The following is a 23,032-nucleotide window of genomic DNA, read 5'->3' as shown; positions in this document are numbered from 1 at the left end:
CCCAGATTCTGTATATATTGTTTAGTTAATGAGTTTGTCCTTTTCTGTTATTATGACTAGGATAATGATCAAGTCACATTTTAGCAACCATTCAAGCATAAATTTGGAAAATTTAAAAGAGTTTTAAAGTGTTTTTCTTGAAACTGTACATCTTACTCTCTAAACAGATGTGAAACTTGTGTCTTCCTGTTATGTATAGTTTTATAGCTGTTGTGAAAAGGGAAATGAGCATCGATATGCTTTTGACAAATACTATATTTCAGGCAGCAGTCCTGTACACACACCAGTCAGTGCCCGGGAAAAAGCCCATCGGAAATCAAAACCAACCTGTGAGTTTACACCCCCTGAGAAGCCCCCAGAAAAGAGGCACTGGGTTCCAGATGACCAGCAGCTGTTGTGTATGGTCTGTAAAAAGGAGAGGTTCACCATGGTAAGAGAAGGAAGTTAAATGTTTTCTCTAGCGGCCTGATTATATAGTGAATGCCTAATTAATGGGAACAATTGTAGAGTTTCCTGCTTTGCTTGTGTGAGAGTACACATTTGGGTTGCATTACTATTTCACTCAAAATAATGATCTGAAAAATCAGTCACACATGATTGCCTTCCACAAAGACATGGTGGGGCTCAAGATATAAATAGAAATGGAACAGAAACCCTGCCAGCAATAAAGCCAATGTGAAATTACGTATGTGTCAGACTTGGTGAATGAAGTTGCTAGAAATTTCTGAGGATGTTAAATTACCAACAGTGTGACAACTTTCCAGCACAGTCTCTGTAATGAAATATGAAGTTGGTTCAGGATTAAATTACAACCACTACGCTTCATCCGGTCAGAGATGGATAAAGATGTCCAAAATCTATTTATTAATTTCTTCCAAAGTTACACAAATGTGAAGGTATGGTCTAAATAATATAATAAACGTAAATTAGCTATCACAATTTCTTTCTCTTAAATGTGTCAATGTTAACATTAGTTATTAACAGGGTACTTTATTTATCCACTACATGGTGTACCACACTCAAGATAACATCAATATCAGGAAATTGCTGGAACGTTAAAACTATAAAGTATTTACTCAACTTAAATAAGTAAATTATTCTTAATATATATGCCTATTATACATGAGGAAACTGTAATACTGTAATTTTATAACAAATGATATGTGTAAAACTCCAAATAGCATCTGTTCAACTATGTTTTGGTTTCCTCAAAACGTCTATATTTTAGAAACTGTGCTGAAATATTATATATAACCAAATTACAAACTTAAACACACAAACAATATACTTTAAGGACATCCATCCATCCATCCATTTTCCAACTCGCTGAATCCGAACACAGAGTCACGGGGGTCTGCTGGAGCCAGTCCCAGCCAACACAGGGCACAAGGCAGGAAACCAATCCCGGGCAGGGTGACAACCTACCGCAGGACACACACAAACACACCCACACACCAAGTACACACTAGGGCCAATTTAGAACCGCCAGTCCACCCAACCTGCATGTCTTTGGACTGTGGGAGGAAACCGGAGCGCCCGGAGGAAACCCACTCAGACACGGGGAGAACATGCAAACTCCACGCAGGGAGGACCCGGAAAGCGAACCCGAGTCTCCTAACTACGAGGCAGCAGCGCTAGCACTGCGCGACCGTGCTGCCCTACTTTAAGGACAAACAATTAAATTCCACTTACTTTATATACAGTATAATTACGCAAACTTTCGCATTTAACAAACGAAACTCCTACTCTACTGTTAAGACACCACCAAACTAATCTATAAGGTTCAAAGTGAAGCCCTGTGATTGGTCAAGTTCCAACTCGGCACAGACCAATCACAGTAATTAATAATTCATGATGGACAACAACTTAATTAAAGGGAAACAACACATAAATACTGTATTGTCTTTTCAACAGTCCCACAGTTTCAAAGAATTGCAAGCTCTTCCCCTTTTCTGGCAAGCAAAAAGGTGCTATGTGACAAGGCTGGTGCTGTGCGAAGGATTTACAGATATGACGAGTTCAGTTATTATCTCGGTCCTTTGCCGCATCCCGTTTCTGTACTGGTACATAGAACATGAGACATCAAAAGAGACAAAGGTGCAAAACACCTGCATGCCTTATTCCTTGCCACTGCGTTATATGAATTGTATTTCGGGTGGGGATTCATTGGGTGTCAGCTGTTATACACACAGAACCCACCCTTATGACTTAAGTCAAGGTCAAACCTGTTTTGACTTTCTTGGGGCAAGTCACATACTAGTTTGACTGAGTCACTTGGTATGTCAGACTAAATGATGGGTGGTCAAGGAACATGCCACAACTACCTCCGAATTGCTAAGATTGTATAAATGAAGTCTGCATTTGAAAATCCCTGGAGAAGTCGTGTAACGTGGCCTGGCCTTGAGTATCTTCTGGCAAGACTCCCACTCGACTGCCATGTCACATATCAGATGGTTTTCAGCACACTATGTGGTCCTTCGTATACTGCTGCACTGTATTCCAAGGGCAGATGGCAAAATTGTTTGTCTCTAAGATCATTTGATGTGTCTAACCTTTATTAGAGTGAATTCTTTTCATTGATTGAATAAATTTGTTCATAAATTTATTCCTCTTCGTTTGCTTGGTTTAGTAAACTTCAAACAAACTTTTTCTAATTCAGATTAATTCATTTTATTCCATTCTTCACTGCTGAGTTTTACTTGCCGAATCGTTAGTGTAAACTTAACGTGGAGTGCCACATGTCAAAAATCATGATGTCTAGGACAGTACGTTTCTGGGCCACATTTTGAGAGCAAAGTGGTTCTTAAGAAGTAAAGAGTGGAAGAGTATTATTGTGTCTCGTTTCAGGACTTGAATTGGAAAACAGTTGGTAAAAACATTAAAATAAACCCAAATCTGTTCATATACAGATATTTTGTATTTATTTTTTTAAGATGACACACTTTTGACTGATATTTCAGTCTTGCATCACACCTCCGTGTTCCTCCCAAATGCAAAAACATTTTTGATTTTCAGCTGTCAGAGGCATTGTATAGTTTATGCATGACCCTCAGAAAGCAGTCTTTAGATTAGATGGGAGAACAGAGATTCCTGCACTTAGCTGATATCATGAAGGGTTACACCCCATACTTTCCCTTATCTGTGATTTTATATTTGTAAAAGAACAAAACAAAAACTGTTCCTTAGACGGAATTCATGAAATAACTTGTTACTTGTCACAGTATTGTTACACTGGCATAATCAGTACTAGCTCAACATAACTAAGCCACTTTCCTGCCATCACAAAATATCCCATGGTGTTTATTTCACGCACCTTGTTGTTTCCTTAAGAGGCATTAGCTCTCTGGAAATGTGTTCTTTTGAATTGCGGTGTTTTAATTAACCTTAGCCTAAAGACAGACCAGTATATTTTTGTCTTCTGTCAGCATAAAAAACCTCTTTCCTTGTTGGGAGAATGAGAACTGTATGTAGGCATTGTGCTATTCCTGTATGTTTGAAGGTAGGGTTTGAGTCCTGTCCTGACCTTGTTTGGATTCGGAGCCCAGGAGCCTGCACATGGAGCAACCAGTATATAAGAATGGACACCTACGGCCAACACTTTGAAGCTTCCGGGCGGAAGAGTATGTCTTCCGTCCGAAGCCAGGCAGAAGATTATGTCTTCTGTCCGGCTAAAATCCTTTCAGCGTGGCGACGAAAGATGGCAGGACTGCGTAGGTCAAGTCTCCCACATGCTTGATATGTCTGTCATAAGCTTCCCGTTTGTAATACCACGTGAACCCGTCAGTAAAGAGCTAGATTATCCTTTATGCTTCTCGTGTAATCTTTTAACCGTCTTATTGCATGAGGGGTGGGGATAATACCTTGTTTATTTATAATTATTTAAATTCAGGTTAATTAAAACGCCACAATTCAAAAGAACACATTTCCAGAGAGCTAATGCCTCTTAAGGAAACACTTGTACCTACTTTTTTTTTTTTTTTTATGATGTAAGTGTCTCTCCTCTAAACATTTACTGAATAAATGGATTTGAAAATTAATTAGTACATCTCTACATCTTTCATATAACAGCTTCATGAAATAATTTGTTTTCTACTACCCCAGTTCAACAGAAGACATCACTGCAGGCGCTGTGGTAGATTGGTATGCAACTCCTGCTCTACCAAGAGGATGCTGGTGAATGGCTGCAGGGAAGATGCAGTGCGTGTCTGTGAACAGTGTTACAGTTTCTACCACCAAGAGTAAGTATGCAGGCAGTGGGTCTAAACAAGGTTCTAGGCCCATCATTTGATTTGCGCTCTTGATTTAAAATATACACGGCAGGATGGGCAATGCAAAACACATTGTCTGGCAACAGTGCGTTATGGTAATGCGATTTCTTTTGCCTCTGGTTTTTATCATGCTGAGCTTTCTAAACAGACACACAATGTCATTTCTTCATGCTGTCATAATCTGACTGCTAGATAATCAAATAGTAGTCTTCCAGATTAAAAGAAAAAATATATTCAAACAATATAGTTCAAAAAGTGCTTAAGAGCTTAATGGTAAATAAAGTGATTTCTCCCAGTAGTTCAATGGGTTCTAATTGAGGGCTGTTAGAATGAGCTGTGGTAGGGTTACTGATTTCTTGGACCACCGCTAAAATGGAATGTACATCATACCCAGGACCATGATTGCAACGCTTTTTATTTATTAGTGTTTATTATTCTTTTTAGTTTTTATAGTAACACTTCGATCCATAGTGGGGAAGGTTCACCATTGCAAAGGTAAGGTTTAAAAGTAATTGTGTTTAGGCACCATTAATTGGGCAGTGCTTATTATGTGTGACAGTACATAAGGTCATTACTGCCATTTTTTAACATATATATACAGTATATATGTATAACTCAATCTTAAATGCTGTCTCATGACATTTTATATTTATTTATTATAATCTACAGTATTTGTATATTCATTTATTATAATCTATTGCATTTACATATTCATTTATTAGCTATAGCATTTATATATTTTAATCAGATTAAATGACCTACTCAGGAAAAACTTCAAGCATGGTTAAAATGTGGACAACAAAAGATTCATACTTATTAATGCTTTGGTGGCGATTATTCACCTGACATTTGCATTTTCCTAGAGTAGCTCACTGATGCAAAGTCAAATGTAAAAGTGACTGATCAATCCAATGTCACGTCTACACTAATTCTAGTTTCAGTATAGTTGATTATGAAGCACATTTTAAATATGTTTTTGTTTGTAAACCAAATGAATGGAAGAGGTTTGTTTCCTACACATGGCTGTTAAATTTATAAGCTGTTTCTGTGGGCCTTGTTTAGAACCACACTTTACCACCCTTCACCCACTAATGTTCAAACTAAAGCTTTACAAGAACAGAACTAAGGTGTGTCTGTATTTTAAGGTGAAAGTCCAGCTTCTAAATTTCAAAAAAGGCTTAGTGGGAAATCTGGTATTCTTCCATAGCATTGAGTATAACAGAGAAACTCAAGTGTATGTTGATTACAAGGATAAAAAGGCAAATTTTATATTGTGCTGAAAAAGACATCACAGATTAAGTAACACTGCTGCCTCAAGGCTTTTGGGTCCAGACTGTGTGGAGTTTGCTTGCTCTCCCTGACTTTGCACCTGAACTCCAGTCTGCGTCCATAGTGCCAGCACATGCTGTTGGACTGTTTCATATCTCTAAACCGACCCTCTGTTTGTGGGTATGGTCTGTGATGAGCTCTTCAGGGTGATTTCCTGGCTTGTGTCTCGTTCGACTGGCTTAATCTCTTAACTGTTGTAACCCTGGCCAGGGAAAAAAAACAACAAAAAGTATAATATGGAAATGTAAGTCTGTTAATGGCAGTGCCCTCTTTTGTAGAAGCTCTATATTATAGCGATTGATTGTCACTTTGAATTCTTTTTTTTTTTTTTTTGTTGTTGTTGTCATTGCAGTACAGAAGAGGTTGAAGAGCCAGAAGGTGAGTTGTTTATCACTGACATTTTTGATTGCTAACTTTCTTGTTTGTTTCTTACATACGTATTTCAAAATTCAATCAGGCATAAAATTATCCTACTCAGGGTGGAATTTGTAAAGGTATCAATATCAATTGGAGGGAGAGGACACACAAGTGGCAGTGGCAATACAGAAGTGCATACTTGTTACATGTAATGTACTTATTAGTCATTCTCAAGTCACCACTATATATGATGTTAGTTACCACATATCACTAGCCATCATATTAGAATGCTGGGATCCATCCTTTTTTTCTCTTGCCGTGTGTTAGTATAATTTGCACATCTGTGTAAGTAAATGTTGTATGGATTAGTCTTTACTATTATGGTTGTAAATTTGTGCAAGTGCTCTCAATTTCTAGTGAAGAGCACAACACAAATATAAATTACACTGAAAAGAATCGTTCCATTCAACTTTATCCTTCTTATCTGGTTCAGAATTTCCGGTAGCCTTTGTCTATCCTGGCAGTTACTTTTGGAATGTTCCCTTTCTACTTTACATTCTTAATGGCAGGGAGTGGAGATGCATTTCTGTATGGAAATATTTGATCAAAACCACACATCTATAAAATGAGAGTCTGGCATCTGTGCTCTGGTGTAATGTTGGTCGGCATCCACAAGAGGGCAGAAATGTCTGATGAACAAGGGCACCGAGAACAGAAAGAAAGACGAGGGTAATGGCTAAGATTTCTGGTCAATGCAGGTGCCTAAATGCACAATGTGATCGGAACAAATGGACTTACCATTGTAAAGCAGGCATTTATAATAAAAGGAAGCACTGTTTGATCTAATAATCCAATTCAACATATTCTTATAAAATGCACTTTGACTTGAAAGCCCAGTTAGCTATACTCTTATCACAAATTGATAAAATAAACACAAAATGATATTCAACAAAAACTGCATATATTCAGATGAATACAAAAAGTAGTGCATGCACTCGCTAGGTACAGACATACTTGGTGAAGTGGGGAAATCGGTAGGTCATTTCAGAAATGAAGATGGCTAACAGTACTTGGGCAACACAAACAGTTTAGTGGTCTTGAAGGATATTTCAGACAGGGACTAACACATGGCATTTATTGCAGGTAACTAGAGAGAGAATGTAAAATATTTGCACAAGGTGGAAGAAAAATATCTGAAACTAACCTATGAAAAAGAGTTGAAGTTTATGTTAATGGTAACATACTGAAGCAATTAAAAAGCAAAACGATGTTAGTATATTTTATTTAACAGATTAACGAAATAATGAAAGGTTTGTCCAGGAATATTACTGAAGTAACGTTGTTCGCTTTAGGGGCCTGCATTAAGTCCTCAGACAAATTTTATTTCTTTCTGTGTCAAATGTGCATTAATTTAAAATCAGTGCTTTCTGTTTGTTTTTCGTTAGTTTTTGTTTCAGTGTTTCCCAAGCTTTTCTACTAGACATATATTTCTCTGTTTCAATTAAGTGTGACAGTTAAGTAATCTCTTGCTTTTGTTCAGTTCTGTATTATTTTCATGTGTAACCTTTAATTTAGTTATTTTTTTCATTATTACATTGGTTAACATTGCAATGTTTTGGTGTATATGTTTATTTCTTGGCTACTGTAAGGCTCTCTTTCCAAACATTTAGTGTCACCCACTATTTTTAACTTATAGAGTATTTGTCATCTTACGTGCTTTTCTCGTCTCATACTGTACATTTCTATATCTTTTGTATTGGGGCCAGTTACCCATAATGCTTTTGAATTCTTTCAACACCCTTTTTCATACTTCTTCAGCTATGCTACACCTGCAGTGCATGTCTGATTCTTCTTCATTAACATCAGCACTTTATAAACCTGCTCTCCCACATTATGAAATATCTACCTTGTCCACTACCATCCACCTTTTTTCTTTGTGTTTATTTTCAACTGTCATTTGCCATATTATTTCTGACATTTAATGCCAGTAACAATTTCTGTGCCAATACTTACCTCCTATTCCTCCTCCGTCACCATCTTTTCTGTCTTCTCAGGCCCTGTGCTTTTCTTTTATTTGATTTCTCCATAAATTCTTAAATGTTTTCTTCCACTTCCATATTTTAGCACTAATTCAAAGAGTTGTCATGTCTGTTAGTGAATTGTATAGATTCCTATACCTGATCATGTATGCAGCTTTCCCTTTGTAATCTTTTTCTAGGACTTTTTTTTATTGAAAACTATTAACCCATGCAAATAAATAAATATAATTCCTCTTTTATATATTCCTGTTATAATTGCATTTATTACAGTCTTTTCATAATTTTGATTTCCACAACAGATGCAATGTACACTTTACAATATGAATTTATTCTTGGTGGGTTTTATGGTAGTTTCATGACTGATGGAACCAGGGGAGCACATCACTTTTGTTAGTAATAGTTTTCCCTTCCATGCTGACTTTCTTAGCTGGCTTAATCCTGTCTTTCTATATTTTGTAAATTTTTGTAATATTTTTAGTTCATTTTCTTAACACTGCACACACAGAGCGGCTTTGGTATTGTACCACTTTTAATTGGAATGTCTGTATTCCTACATAATTTATCTTTTTATCTGACTTGTGTAATCCAAGTGGAAATTGTTTGTTATTTTCCACATATGTACACTACCGGTCAAAAGTTTTAGAACCCCTCAGTTTTTACAGTTTTTCTTCAAATATAATCAGTTGAAATGCAATGAATGACTTAAATTGGTGAAAACGTAAACAATAAACTGCCAGAGGTCTAAATTTAAAGTTTAGGTTGGCAAAAACTGATAAAAGGAAATTTCATAATATTACAATTGGACCTTCTTGAGGATACAACTAATAGGTTACAACCTACAGATGTCCTGCAGCAATGAAAGTAATTGAAGCCTTGCAAGGTGAAGCAAACAGTTTACACAGGTGTCCCAACTTCTGTTGATTCCTTAAAATTCCTCTGTCTGTCTTAAAGCAGAGTTGGAGCACACTCTGTTATTACACCCTCTGAAGTACTACTTGGACAATATAATATGATAATACGATGGATGTTCAAAAAGTTTCTGCACTTTTATATTTTCGTTGGAAATGATGAAGGTAAAAAATTAAACATTAAAAAGTTGGTATGATGATGGGAAAATTGCATCGCAAAGGAAGGTAACAATGTAGAAAAGTGATGTAATTTGTTTTTGAAAATCTTAATAAATGCAGTTTAAAAAAAGTGTGGAAACTTTTTGAACGTCCCTCGTATGATAATACTGTATAATATGGTAATGCCAACAAAATGGCAATTAAGAAATGAAATGAGACAAAGCATTATTACCCTTAGAAGTGTAGGCCTTTCATTTAGAAAAATTGCAAAAAAAAATCAAAGTGTCAGTGAGTGCCGTGGTGTCCTACAATCCAAAGGCAACGGCAAACTGGAAGATACTCTGATAGGAAGAGATCTGGCAGACTGAAAGTCACAACCCAATCAGAAGAAATGTTTCTGAGGGTCACCATCTTGCGTGATAGACACTTCACAGCACAACAGCTTTAAGCACAGTTTAACAGTGCAGGTTAAAAAAGCAAGTGTCAGTTTCTACTGTGAAGAGGAGGTTTTGTGCAGTCTGCAGTAGTTCACAGCCGGTATTTCAAAGCCCTGTTTTGTTTGTTAGGGAATGGCTTTCTTAATGCCACTTGTCCTGTCAAACCTGAAGCAAGCCGTGTTGTTCATCTTTGTATTGTTATATTCATTATTTAACTGTTCCATTTTTTGTCAGTGGCTAGAAGTCCTGATAAAGCGGGCTTGGACTTTTCAAGCATACTTCAACTCCCTGAAGCACAGGAAAGGCAATGGAAGCTAACACTAAATGAAAGCGACAATGAAATTGAGCGTAGTGAGTTTTATTATGAACAGGTAAGAGTTTCTGATTTTTGTATTTTTGCAGTAGTTAACATTGACCCCTGCAGCTTTAAGTCCTTAAGAACCTGTAGCCTTATTGCTATTTGATTTTATTGTCCTGTTTGTTTTATGTTTATTACTGTTGCTTAATTCATTGTAAGGTGACCTTAAATGCTAAGAAAGACACCTATTAAATAAAATGTATTGTATTATTATGATTATTATTACTAATTTAATTTTTTTATCTGTGCTCCACTGCTTTGAATTGACTTTGCTTGCCTGACATCATGCTACTTCAAGTCAGATGTTTGAGGCAAAGAGGAGATCAGGCGTGTGTGTGTTTTATTTTTTATTTTTCCCCCAACACAGTCAGCAGTACCACATCTCCAGCAAACAGCTTGTTTCTCATAATATAGACAGGTGATGTGTAGGCATTTTCACAATCCCATATGTTACAAAGTGCTTCAACCATTTGGTCATGACACATATAAAGCCAAGCATACCAGGCACATTGGACTTGCATCAGTTTTTCTGCTACACAAACAGGTTGATGCTGTCCACTGCATGTGTTTAATCCACCATGACAAAAGGATTATTTATATTAGAATGCCATTTTATTGATTTTAATTCGGCTCTCAGCATCATCAGCCTCTCAATTTAGTCGTAAAGCTCAAGAATGTTGCTCTAAACACCACTCTTTGTAACTCAGTTAAGACACATCTTGACCTTTGGACCACAGAGCCTGGAAAATATGCATGTGATAAACACTGAAGTGCCCAGTTCTCCGCCCACTGCTGTTTCCAGTTCTTTCTCACAGTTGAATTATAAAGCATAAGATAAACTCAGTTATCAAGTTTGTTGATGAGACACCAGTAGTGGGATTGATTACCAGCACTGAAGGGACAGTCTACTACACATTGTGAATAGTTAAGTACCCCCGAGTAGCTGATTGTTGACCTTTGGGGTCTTGGAAGACCTCCTGTTCTTTTTAACATAAACAGGGTTGCCATGGAATCATCAATAGCTCTTCTGGGGGAGAATGAGGAAAGTCAGCCTGTACCTTCAGATCCTCCCTAATCCAAACATTTTGTATGGTGTAGAGCATACTGACTTCCTGCCTTATGACAGTTCCTCTGGGTATGACGAGAATTGTTGGGGGGGTGTTTGTTTGGGGAAGCGCTTTCTGTTATTCTTGATGAACACAGTCACCCCAGCAATATCATAGCATAGGAGGAGAGGTTGGGAGTACTGCTCTGATTACAGCCCCCTAGAGACTCTTGACAGTTTTTAAGCTATTATCTCACATATACTGAGGTCATCTTCTTTGTATGATGTGTGATTAAGACTGAGAAGTGGAACTTTATGGTTATTATTGGATTTACGATTTGTACAGATCAGAATTTTTTCCTGCAATATTTCTATTTTTAGTTTGACACTGTAGCTAATGCTGTATATTGATGTAAATTCTTATTCCCATTGATGTGTTTAATGACCTGTGTTTGCTGTGTTGTTACTGTATATTTGATAATTGCACACCAGCAGGTCTAGCAGTGAGTATTTTCAGTGTACTATAAAGTTACATTTGCATCAGTTTTACTATTATTGAAATATTCCACTGTGTCATTTTTGTAACAACATTTCTTCCACTTTTGCAGGCTCCAAGTGCTTCACTTTGTCTTGCCATTTTAAACCTAAACAGCAACAGCATAGCATGTGGCCACCAGCTAATTGAGCAGTGTCGCAAACTGTCCCTGGGCCTCAATAACCCTGAGGTGGACCCCCGACTGATCACAGACATTATGAAGCAGCTGCTAGTTAGTGCAAAGTTAATGTTTGTGAAAGCAGGAATGAGCCAGGATCTCGCTCTGTGTGACAGGTAAGATGAGGCATTTGCTGCACTTGTTTACAAAAAAGTGTTTAGAAGTCTACATGCCTGTGGAAATTTCCTGAATACTAAGCCTGTCTTAGGTCTTAGGACTGTGGAGCTCGGACCCGGACACAATCGGACATGGACGCCAAATGTCCCAAACACACACGCTTTACTTATTCAGCACAAAATGCACTGACAATACAGTGCTCAAATCACCGTCAATTCAGTCCTTTCTTTCTCTTTCCTTCTCTTTCTCTTCGGACTTCCTCTGCCACCTCCACTTCTCCCATTGCAAGCTCCGTCCTCTGACTCCCGCTCTCTGAATGGAGTGAGGCAGCCTCACTTATACTTCACCCAGATGTGCTCCAAGTGCTTCCTGATGCTCTTCTGGCAGCATTTCCTTGTGTGGCGGAATTTATGGAGTACTGCCATCCAGGGCTCCATAATTGTGGCCACGGGCCCCAACAGGGATGAACTTCCAAGCTCTGATCCCATGGCCCCCATGCAGACCAGGGTGGCTGCCTTCTCGTGGTCTAGGAGAGGTATTGTCCCTCTCCCGGTCCTTCCAGCCATCTGCCATAGGACCAACGTAGAAGGTATAGGTTTGCCAGTATCTTTGAATGGTTCAAGCACAGCAGAGAGTTTGAGCTTTTTAACAATAAGGTTTCTTGACTTTTTGGGAAGATGAAAGGAGATGTCTCGGCCTTATAGTGAGAGTAGTACTGGGAATAACATTTCGGATGTTTTGATGAATGCTCAATGCTAATTTAGGATCATTGTGGGAAATGATCATGTGAGACTGACAATGCTTTGAACGTGATGCCGCACACGGTTTCATGTCTTTTATGCAGAATTTGACATTAAATATGTTCAAGATACATAAAAATGGGACATTTCAATACAATATTTTACATTTTTTATGTAGCGTTGCATAATTTTACAATTCACATACAGCAATCGGCCACAAAGTTAAAAGAACTTGCCTAATATTGTGTAGGTTCCCCTCATGCTGACCCATTGAGTCATGGACTCCACAAGACCTCTGAAGGTGTTCTGTGGCACCAAGACATTACCAGCCGATCCTTTAAGTCCTGTAAGTTGTGAGGTGGGGCCTCCGTAGATCCGACTTTTTTCTAGCACATTCCACAGATGCTCAATCAAACTGAGAAAATTGTGAAATTTATAGGCCATGTCTACACCTCTTTGTCATTTTCCTCAAACCATTCCTGAACCATATTTGCAGTGTGGTAGGACACATTATTCAGCTGACAGAGACCACTGCTATCAGGGAATTCCATTGTCATGAAGGCCTGTAACAATGTTTAGATAGGTAGCTTGTGTCAAAGAAGCATTGCAGGACCCAAGATTTCCCTGTAGAACATTGTCCAGAATATCACACTATATCCACTAGCTTGTCTTCTTCCCATAGAGCATCCTGCTGCCACCTCTTCTCTGTGTAAACGGCACACACGCACCCGTACCCTGCCGTCTACATGACACAAAAGAAAATGTTATTCTTCAGACCAGGTGACCTTGTTCCAATGCTCCGTGGTCCAGTTCTGATTCTCATGCACCCATTGAAGGTGCTTCCAGCAATAGACAGGGGCATCATGGGCATTCTGACCTGTTGCCAGTTATGTTGCAAACTGAGATGCACTGTGTGTTCTAGCACCTTTCTCTCATGGCCACCATTAAGTTTTCAGCAATTTGTGCTACAGTAGCTCATCTGTGGGATCAGACCAAATGTGCAACCCTTCTCTCCCCACACTCATCAGTGTGTCTTGGGCACCTATAACACTGATTCACCGGTGGTCCTCCTTTGGACCACTTTTGGTAGGTAATAACCACTGCATACTAGGGACACCCCACTTGACCTGCTGTTTTGGCGATGCTTTTACCCAGTTGTGTAGCCATCACAATTTGGCCCTTGTCACAGTCGCTCAGATCCTTACACTTGTCCAACACATCACCTTCAGGAATTGGCTGTTCTCTCGCTGCCTAATATATCACACCCCATGACAGATGGCTTTGTAATGAAATGATCAATGTTTTTAATGTTATGGTTCATCGGTGCAGAGTAGGTAATGCTCAGGAACCTAGCAATTCTGTTATACATCTGAGCTACAGTTCCCAATATATTCTATCATTACTTGCTTTATAATAATGAACCCAGCTTTTTCTAAAACGTTCCAGTGGGTCATGTTTGAAACTACTCTAGTGGGAGGCATTCACTGGTCATCCTCACTTGATGGCCAGTCTGTCTCTGTTTGCTTCTCTTAATCGGATAATCAGCAGACCTGCTCCATTGTGTCTCATTGCTGTTAAGCTTTTCCTGGGATTAATCCATAAAAGTTGAATTTCAGCCTACAATTACAAGACTAAAGTCAGGAGAGGCACTGTATAAAATGACTCTTATTGTCGGCAGGTGTTTGATTTAAGATTTTCTTTCTATTTCTCTTGTCTCCCATAGCTATATTAGCAAAGTCGATGTGCTGAAGATTTTAGTCACTGCCAACTACCAGTATGTGCCATCTCTGGACCAGATACTGCAGCCAGCAGCAGTGTCCAGACTGAGAAACCAGTTGCTGGAAACTGAGTACTACCAGCTAGCTGTGGAGGTAAGGATGGTTTACTCAAAACAGAAAATGTGCTGAGAGAAGAAGAGCAGAATAAGGTTAAATCGGAGCATCCAGTCCCCTCGAGTGTTGAATTAAATGATAATTTAGTCATTCTCATGGCTTCCAATACAACTTCAGTACTAGTTCTGGAAACTGGAACTAGAAGCCTTTAGAGTTCAGTGATGACGTCTCTGTAGTAGGTTTCTGTGGGAATATTTTTTTCATCTTGTAAAACTTGAGATTTTTAATTAGGTTTTTAAGGTTGTAGGTCCAGGTTGACAAATTAATGTTTTACCTGAGATCTTGTAGTTAATCACAGTAGCATTTGTGTTTGGTTTCCAATTGAGACTCCGAAGTTTAGCTCTTAATAGTATTCATTTAATTAGTGCTATAGGAGTACAAATATGCTGAGAATAGTTCACTTGTATAAACATTTTAATGTAAGTCACACAACAAAAAAGAAAATAATAAGCCTGTCCATATATAGTAGTTAAGGCTTTGCACTTCAGACCTTGAGGTTGTGGGTTCCAGTCCTTATAGCCAACACTGTGTGACCACGAGCAAGTCACTTCACCTGCCTGTTCACCGATTGATAAAAAAACAAATAAGAATGTCACCAACTCTGCCTCAAATGTTCTAAGTCACCTTGGACAAAGGAGTTTGCCAAATTATTAATAATAATAATTAAGCTATGAACCACTTGCTGCAATGCGCCAACGATGCATTCTGTGGAACACCAGATTATATTCAGCACTTAGTAAGGCGATTGCTGTAGTGCACCTGATTTGACTAATTACAAAGAGATGACACGATAACACTTCAAAGACATGCAATATACAAGACTGGGTGCTGTTGACATGAGTTGAAGCATACTCTGTTATGCAGTAAATGTTTTACTTGTAAGTTAGGAAAGTTCAAAGTTCACATTAAAATAATGATAGAAGGAGCAGTACTGGCAATGCAGTCACTTTGTATACAAGAGACATGAGATGTGCGTATTACTTGCAGGAAGCTGTTGCATTCGCTAAGCCCACTATGTTTTATCCTCTGATTGGGATTTGTAAACGCTATTCCAACCTTGCAGCACTATGGCCGTTTATGTGATCAGAAATTGTCTGAAATTATAATAAATAGCTGGACTTGTGTACATAAAGAGTATTCATTAAGGATGAAAAATGTCTGATTCTTAATGATGAGCGACCGTCAGATATTGTCATGTGCTTAAGTTGTCTGTGGCACATTTGTTTACCCCAGTGCTTCCTAAATGAAAATGTCTGGTTGCAGGTCTCCACCAAGAGTGGTCTCGACCCAAGTGGAGTATGGAGTGCCTGGGGAATGGTATGCTTGAAGGCTGGGAGCTTAAGTGCTGCCCGGGAGAAGTTCAGCAGGTGTCTGAAAGCCCCATTTGACCTGAACCATCTCAGTTTTGGCTCTCGGCTGCTACAGGACATAGTTCAACACCTTGAGTCCACTGTCAAGCCCAGCAGTGGCATGGTAGGTTTTGCTGATATTTATGTATAGTTATAGTTATGCTTTCAAACTATCAACATAATGTTCACAGGTGAGACAACTTTATAAATCTGAAGTATTTTTTAAATACATAATTGAGTGAAAAATATGATAAAGCACAGACTACAGCAGTGTGAGCAAACATGACTTTCTAACTCCAGCGCAAGGAAGCGCTTAATGTCATTTTCACAAGCAACAGCAGCAGTGTTTAACAGCCTGCATTTTTTGGTTCTTAATGGCTGAAATCACATGTACAGTTGGGGAAATAAGTATTTGATCCACTGCTGAATTTGTAAGTTTGCTCACTTACAAAGAAATGAGTAGTCTCTAGGTTTTATGATAGTTTCATTTTAATGGAGAGAGACACAATATTAACCAAAAATCCAGAAAAAAAACACATTACATAAAAGTTATAAATTTATTTGCATGTCATTGAGTGAAATAAGTATTTGATCCCCTACAACTCAGCCAGAATTCTGGCTCCCACAGATTGGCTGCGTGCCCATGTGGCACACAGATTACAACCAATCCATCAGTCAATTACAGATACTCCTGATCTCAACTTGTTATGTATATAAAGCACACCTCTCCAAAGAATCAATTTATTCCATTCCAACCTCTCCACCACCATGGGCAAGACGAAAGAGCTGTCAAAGGACGTCAGGGACAAGATTGTAGACCTGCACAAAGCTGAAATGGGCTACAAGCCCATTACAGCAAGAAGCTTGGTGGGAAGGTGACAACTTGTTGGTGCAATTATTTGGAAATGGTAGAAATATAAAATCACCATCAATCGCCCTCGGTCTTGAGCTCCGTGCTAGATCTTGTCTCATGGGGTGAGGATGATCATGAGAAAGGTGAGGAATCAGCCTACAACTACACAAGAGGAGCTTGTTAATGATCTGAAGGCAGTTGGGACCACTGTCACCAAGGCACATGTACAGGTCCATCTTAAGTTTGCCAGTGAACATCAAGGCCTGTACGTGTGCCTTCTTGAGCAAGGGGACCTTGTGGTTGCTGTAAGATGTCAATCCATTACGGCATAGTGTGTTACCAATGGTGTTCTGGATATTCCTTCCATTTCCAAATAATCGTACCAACATTTGTCACCTTCTCACCAAGTTTCTTGTTGGTGGTCTTGTAGCCCACTCCAGCCTTGTGCAGGTCTACAATCTTGTCCCTGACGTCTTTTGACAGCTCTTTGGTCTTGCACCTGGTGGTGAAGAGGTTGGAATGGAAGAAATTGATTCTGTGAATAGGTGTGCTTTATACACATAACAAGTTGATCAGGAGTACAGGTATCTGTAATTAATTGACTGATTGATTGGTTGTAAGCTGTGGGAGACAGAATTCTGGCTGGGTTGTAGGGGATCAAAAACTTATTTCACTCAATGACATGCAAAATAATTTATAACTTAATGTGTTTTTTTCTGGATTTTTGGTTGATATTGTGTCTCTCTCCATTAAAATGAAACTACCATAAAACTTAGAGACTGTTCATTTCTTTGTAAGTGAGCAAATTCAGCAGGGGATCAAATACGTATTTCCCACATTTTATGTCATTTCTGAATGACATTTATTCTGCCATTATGGGTGATCATAATGTTATTGCCACTTTGTTTCTAGTTAATCAAGTTGTGGTCTGGAAGAGAAAAGCAGTGTGGTTAATAATCTCCTAAAATGATTCTCGGGCAACCTTCTAAAATGCCCAATATCGTATCTCCTGGGAGATAATCTGCTTCTCCATCTTAAGCCAAATACAGTGGTGTGAAAAACTATTTGCCCCCTTCCTGATTTCTTATTCTTTTGCATGTTTGTCACACAAAATGTTTCTGATCATCAAACACATTTAACCATTAGTCAAATATAACACAAGTAAACACAAAATGCAGTTTTTAAATGATGGTTTTTATTATTTAGGGAGAAAAAAAATCCAAACCTACATGGCCCTGTGTGAAAAAGTAATTGCCCCCTTGTTAAAAAATAACCTAACTGTGGTGTATCACACCTGAGTTCAATTTCCGTAGCCACCCCCAGGCCTGATTACTGCCACACCTGTTTCAATCAAGAAATCACTTAAATAGGAGCTGCCTGACACAGAGAAGTAGACCAAAAGCACCTCAAAAGCTAGACATCATGCCAAGATCCAAAGAAATTCAGGAACAAATGAGAACAGAAGTAATTGAGATCTATCAGTCTGGTAAAGGTTATAAAGCCATTTCTAAAGCTTTGGGACTCCAGCGAACCACAGTGAGAGCCATTATCCACAAATGGCAAAAACATGGAACAGTGGTGAACCTTCCCAGGAGTGGCCGGCCGACCAAAATTACCCCAAGAGCGCAGAGACAACTCATCCGAGAGGTCACAAAAGACCCCAGGACAACGTCTAAAGAACTGCAGGCCTCACTTGCCTCAATTAAGGTCAGTGTTCACGACTCCACCATCAGAAAGAGACTGGGCAAAAACGGCCTGCATGGCAGATGTCCAAGACGCAAACCACTGTTAAGCAAAAAGAACATTAGGGCTCGTCTCAATTTTGCTAAGAAACATCTCAATGATTGCCAAGACTTTTGGGAAAATACCTTGTGGACTGATGAGACAAAAGTTGAACTTTTTGGAAGGCAAATGTCCCGTTACATCTGGCGTAAAAGGAACACAGCATTTCAGAAAAAGAACATCATACCAACAGTAAAAATATGGTTGTGGTAGTGTGATGGTCTGGGGTTGTTTTGCTGCTTCAGGACCTGGAAGGCTTGCTGTGATAGATGGAACCATGAATTCTACTGTCTACCAAAAAATCCTGAAGGAGAATGTCCGGCCATCTGTTCGTCAACTCAAGCTGAAGCGATCTTGGGTGCTGCAACAGGACAATGACCCAAAACACACCAGCAAATCCACCTCTGAATGGCTGAAGAAAAACAAAATGAAGACTTTGGAGTGGCCTAGTCAAAGTCCTGACCTGAATCCAATTGAGATGCTATGGCATGACCTTAAAAAGGCGGTTCATGCTAGAAAACCCTCAAATAAAGCTGAATTACAACAATTTTGCAAAGATGAGTGGGCCAAAATTCCTCCAGAGCACTGTAAAAGACTCATTGCAAGTTATCGCAAACGCTTGATTGCAGTTATTGCTGCTAAGGGTGGCCCAACCAGTTATTAGGTTCGGGGGCAATTACTTTTTCACACAGGGCCATGTAGGTTTGGATTTTTTTTTCTCCCTAAATAATAAAAACCACCATTTACAAACTGCATTTTGTGTTTACTTGTGTTATATTTGACTAATGGTTAAATGTGTTTGATGATCAGAAACATTTTGTGTGACAAACATGCAAAAGAATAAGAAATCAGGAAGGGGGCAAATAGTTTTTCACACAACTGTATCTGTCGATGAGAGGCACTTGGGAATTTTTAGGTTTCTTTTTCCCTGTAAGGAATTGGAGCCCAGTGAAATGGCAGTGAAGCCTTCGATGTTGGTTGGACCTGGTTACAATGCTGTACTGCAATGCTGTACTTGACAGATGTACGATATCCTGTCCAACCAAGTGGAGCACTGTCCAGAACATCTGCCTGGTCTTGCTACAAGTGAATACTTTACTACCCCACATCTTCAGTTTGCCTAACATATAAACATGTCAGTTGAAGAGGTGATGTTAGTTTTTGCAAAGCTTAAGTGTTCTCAATTGACTTGTACAAAGAAGTCTATGGCTTCATTATTATCATGTGATCCCATTAAGAGAGCCAATAATGCATTTTGCTAATATAGAAACTCATTCGGTTTGGAGGAGTAAATACAAGAAACCCTGGGAACAGCTGCAGACCGCAACACTCCATTGCTTAGATGTTATTTGCTTTGAATATTACAGCCAAAAGCATACTTCAGATGAATTAATTGTTATAATATACTGATACCAAGTTAAGCTACAGCAGACAACATGAATAATGTTGTAAGCTGGTCTTTGTAAAATAGCAAAAGCAAATATATTACTCTTTTGTAAATAATTTTTAACTGTAAATATATGTATATATAATTTATCTTTTGCAGGTAATGCAGAAACCCATAAACAACCTGTGTTTTTTCTATGAGTAGTAATAACACTTTGAAATCATATGAATGCTTCCATGGCGTTTCTCCAAATAGTCCAAGCAAGCAACAGCAGCTGTTTTTTGAGTGATCTCCATATTTACCATTGTGAATAGCTGCAATGATGTAAAGCCGCTGGGAGACCTCCACGTTGTTGTTTCAATTAGTCAAGTTGCTTTTCCCATAACTCCAACTTGTCATATGTATTGGTAAAGAGTAGAATCTCTGCCTCCTATTCTTTTTTTTTTTTCCCAATCTGTTTTACTTTTAACTTATTTTTTACTATTTTCTCTTACTTTATTAACTAAATCAATTTTATAATAAAAAATGTGTAAAATGAGAAAATAATTTTCTTACACCTTAGCATATTGAACTTTTAGGCTTACAAGGTCTTGTAAATGTGATAAATACGAAAGCATTGTTCTAAAAGATACCAGTTCAATGTATCCTTGAAAGGATGCCATACTGATATAACAAAGGCGCTTTGTTTTGTCTCTCTGCTTTGTGAGACTTGCCCGGAAACCACATCTTTATAAAAGTCACACGTTGATTTTCCATAAATAAACACAGGTTTTACAGTCCCGAACACCACACACAATGCACACAGCTATTATCACCACAATAAGGGCTTCTCCCTCTCAGTCCTTGGCCGCCTGTCTCCTCCTGGGAGCTTTGTCCTGCTCCCACTCCCGACTCAAGCTCCTCGATTGTATGAAGGCGGCCCCTTTTATTCCCGCCCACTTGTGTTCCAGATGGCGGATTACGTCCTTCCAGCAGCACTTCCTGGTGTGGCGGAAGTGCTGCCCTTTGCACTGGAAGCACTCCGGGTGTCCCTGGCAGGTTCCTCCGCCATCTTGCCAGGTGTGACGGAAGTAACTATTTCCGGGTTCCTTGAGGTTTAAGGCGCCCCCTGGCCGGTGGCCACGGGTCCCAACGGGTTAACCACTTTTCTCTCTTCTCCCGTGGTCCTCTGTTAATCTAGGACGGTTGCCCTCTTGTGGCCCAGAAGCTATACATGCCCTCTTCCAGGTATCCCGGCCAGGTAAGGACCCCAGCAATCTGCCGTAGCTTTAAAGTATGAAGACGCTTCCCTAGGAAGAGTTATCTGACTGTGAGTCTTAGCAGCAAGAATATATTGCATTATTCATTTTAGATCAGCCTTGTTTGCCTTTTTAAGTAAATGTGCTCACCTAAAGATTTGCTCGTTATCAGCTACATGCTAAAGATGCTCTTGTATATTTATGCCTATAAAATCTTTGTCTGAAGAAACAATGTTAGCATATCCATGATTGTAGTGCAGAGCCAACATCTTACACCGTATGTTCCTGAGGCTTCTTTGTTAAATGCATTTCTTATAGACTTGCTGGAGTCCTGAGAGCTTTTCTATATTATCAACAAAGTGAACCAGGGATCAAGAATGTTTCCCTCCTAAGCTTAATAAAATGCTATTTTTTTTGATTAAGAGTTTGGAATGTTCTGTTTAATAAACACCAATATTAGAGAGGGTTCTTTGATTTGGAGATTTAATTAAAAATTCACTTTTATTATATTCACAGGCAGATGAGAGCATTCTGGCCTCCCTGAAAGAACTGGAAGATGCACTCCTGGAGACCCCGGCATCTGACAAGCCAGAAGGAAAGATTCAGCAGAACACCAACTACCAGGAGTGTCTTTATTACCTGCACACCTATGGGACGAATTTGGCCATCATCAGCTTTTACATGAGGCACGATTGCATGAAAGATGCACTCTTACACCTGTTACATAAGGTAGAAGTTTGTGTTTCTCAATGTCTGCTAATTGACGGGGGTTTACAGAGCCTGAGCTTTGTAACAAATACTGGTCATGTTCCACACCTCTGTGTTTTTGGTTGCTCTTTTAGCATAGTCAACAGTGAGCCTCCGGGGTATCTTTCTGCTTCTTATAACCTTAAGATTTTGTCAATGGTACCAGAGATTTTTCCCCAATTGCTTGGCTGCACGTCATTCAGTTTGTTGTTCTTATTTTTATGTTTTAATTGCTCAGGATTGCCCAGACGATGTGTTTTTGGAAGGGATTTTTGTTGCCAGCTATGAGAGTGGAAAGCTGCATGGTTTAGAGAGCCTCATGGAGTCAATTGACTCAAGCCTGGAGAGCTGGAGCCACTATCTCATTGCAGCCTGCAAACACTTGCAGAAGCGTGGATTCTTCAACATCCTGTATGACCTGCAGCAGTTTATGAAGGTGCGTTTTGTACCAGTAACTCAAATACAGCCATTTAGTGAATTGGAATACTGTGGCCAATAGACCCAGGAAGGGGTTGGTGGCCAGTTGGTCAGGGTGCCCAGGGCTGTGATATTGTCTGACTTTTTCTGTTATAATTGACAGTAGACCCTAATTAATTTATTTACTCCTGGGATGCTGCTGCCTGGAGTGTTTGTTTTTCTCTCCCTCACTGTCAGTTAGCCATAGTTTAACAATTAATTAATAGACAGACGTTGTTGGTCTCCATATATGTTAATCGATTTCAAACTATTTTCTTTTCCTGTCTGTTTGCAAATTACTCATCACATAATGAGACCCAGATTTGTTTGCAGTTTGTACAGTATGTGCGTTTTACCTGTGAACTTGTCTGTGCCTGCATGCAGTGAAGAGCACCCTACAAAAATAAACTGGATTTAGTTGAAATGAATATGTCTGGTGAGTGTGCTGCTTTGTACAAGTTTGAGAATGCACACTGCAGATATATGACACCTAGAAAGTTAATCTGGAAAAAGACCATTTCATAGTATTAGAGGAAGAACTCCGTAAAAAAATTCACTGTGGTGTTCACAAAAACAAGAAGATTAATACTTAAAACAACTGCCCATTAATAGTGTCGAATGTCTTCATACCGTCTGCAGCTATGGTGCTTTTATTGACCTTTTTAATGTAGTCTTGATGATCCCAGCACTAAGCAAACTGTGATTTAAGTGGGACATGATATGAAGGAATAGCCTGGCTGATCTCAGTTCAAGGAGTAGATTATTATTAAATTTCTGTGCTGATTGTTTGCAGTGAATTTGTTATACTAGAATTATTTATAGATCTTAGACATTGTATCTGTGTGTGTTATGTAATTC

The 23,032-nt window shown here is 39.0% G+C and overlaps 1 protein-coding gene across 1 annotated transcript in view; it reads left to right on the top strand.

The window, feature by feature from the left end:
- Nucleotides 1-23,032, top strand: part of zfyve26 (zinc finger, FYVE domain containing 26) — a 168,078-nt gene that overhangs the window by 132,416 nt on the left and 12,630 nt on the right. The window contains 10 exon segments of the mRNA XM_051920021.1: nt 264-430; nt 4,102-4,238; nt 4,713-4,763; nt 5,950-5,975; nt 9,732-9,868; nt 11,509-11,729; nt 14,194-14,341; nt 15,626-15,835; nt 21,488-21,700; nt 21,957-22,154. Coding sequence (XP_051775981.1) covers nt 264-430; nt 4,102-4,238; nt 4,713-4,763; nt 5,950-5,975; nt 9,732-9,868; nt 11,509-11,729; nt 14,194-14,341; nt 15,626-15,835; nt 21,488-21,700; nt 21,957-22,154 — 1,508 coding nt within the window.

The sequence above is a fragment of the Erpetoichthys calabaricus genome, chromosome 16 (genome assembly GCF_900747795.2).
Source record: "Erpetoichthys calabaricus chromosome 16, fErpCal1.3, whole genome shotgun sequence".
Lineage (NCBI taxonomy): Eukaryota > Metazoa > Chordata > Cladistia > Polypteriformes > Polypteridae > Erpetoichthys > Erpetoichthys calabaricus.
The sequence above is the reverse complement of the archived record's forward strand: the minus strand, read 5'-3'. Positions and strand labels throughout refer to the sequence as shown.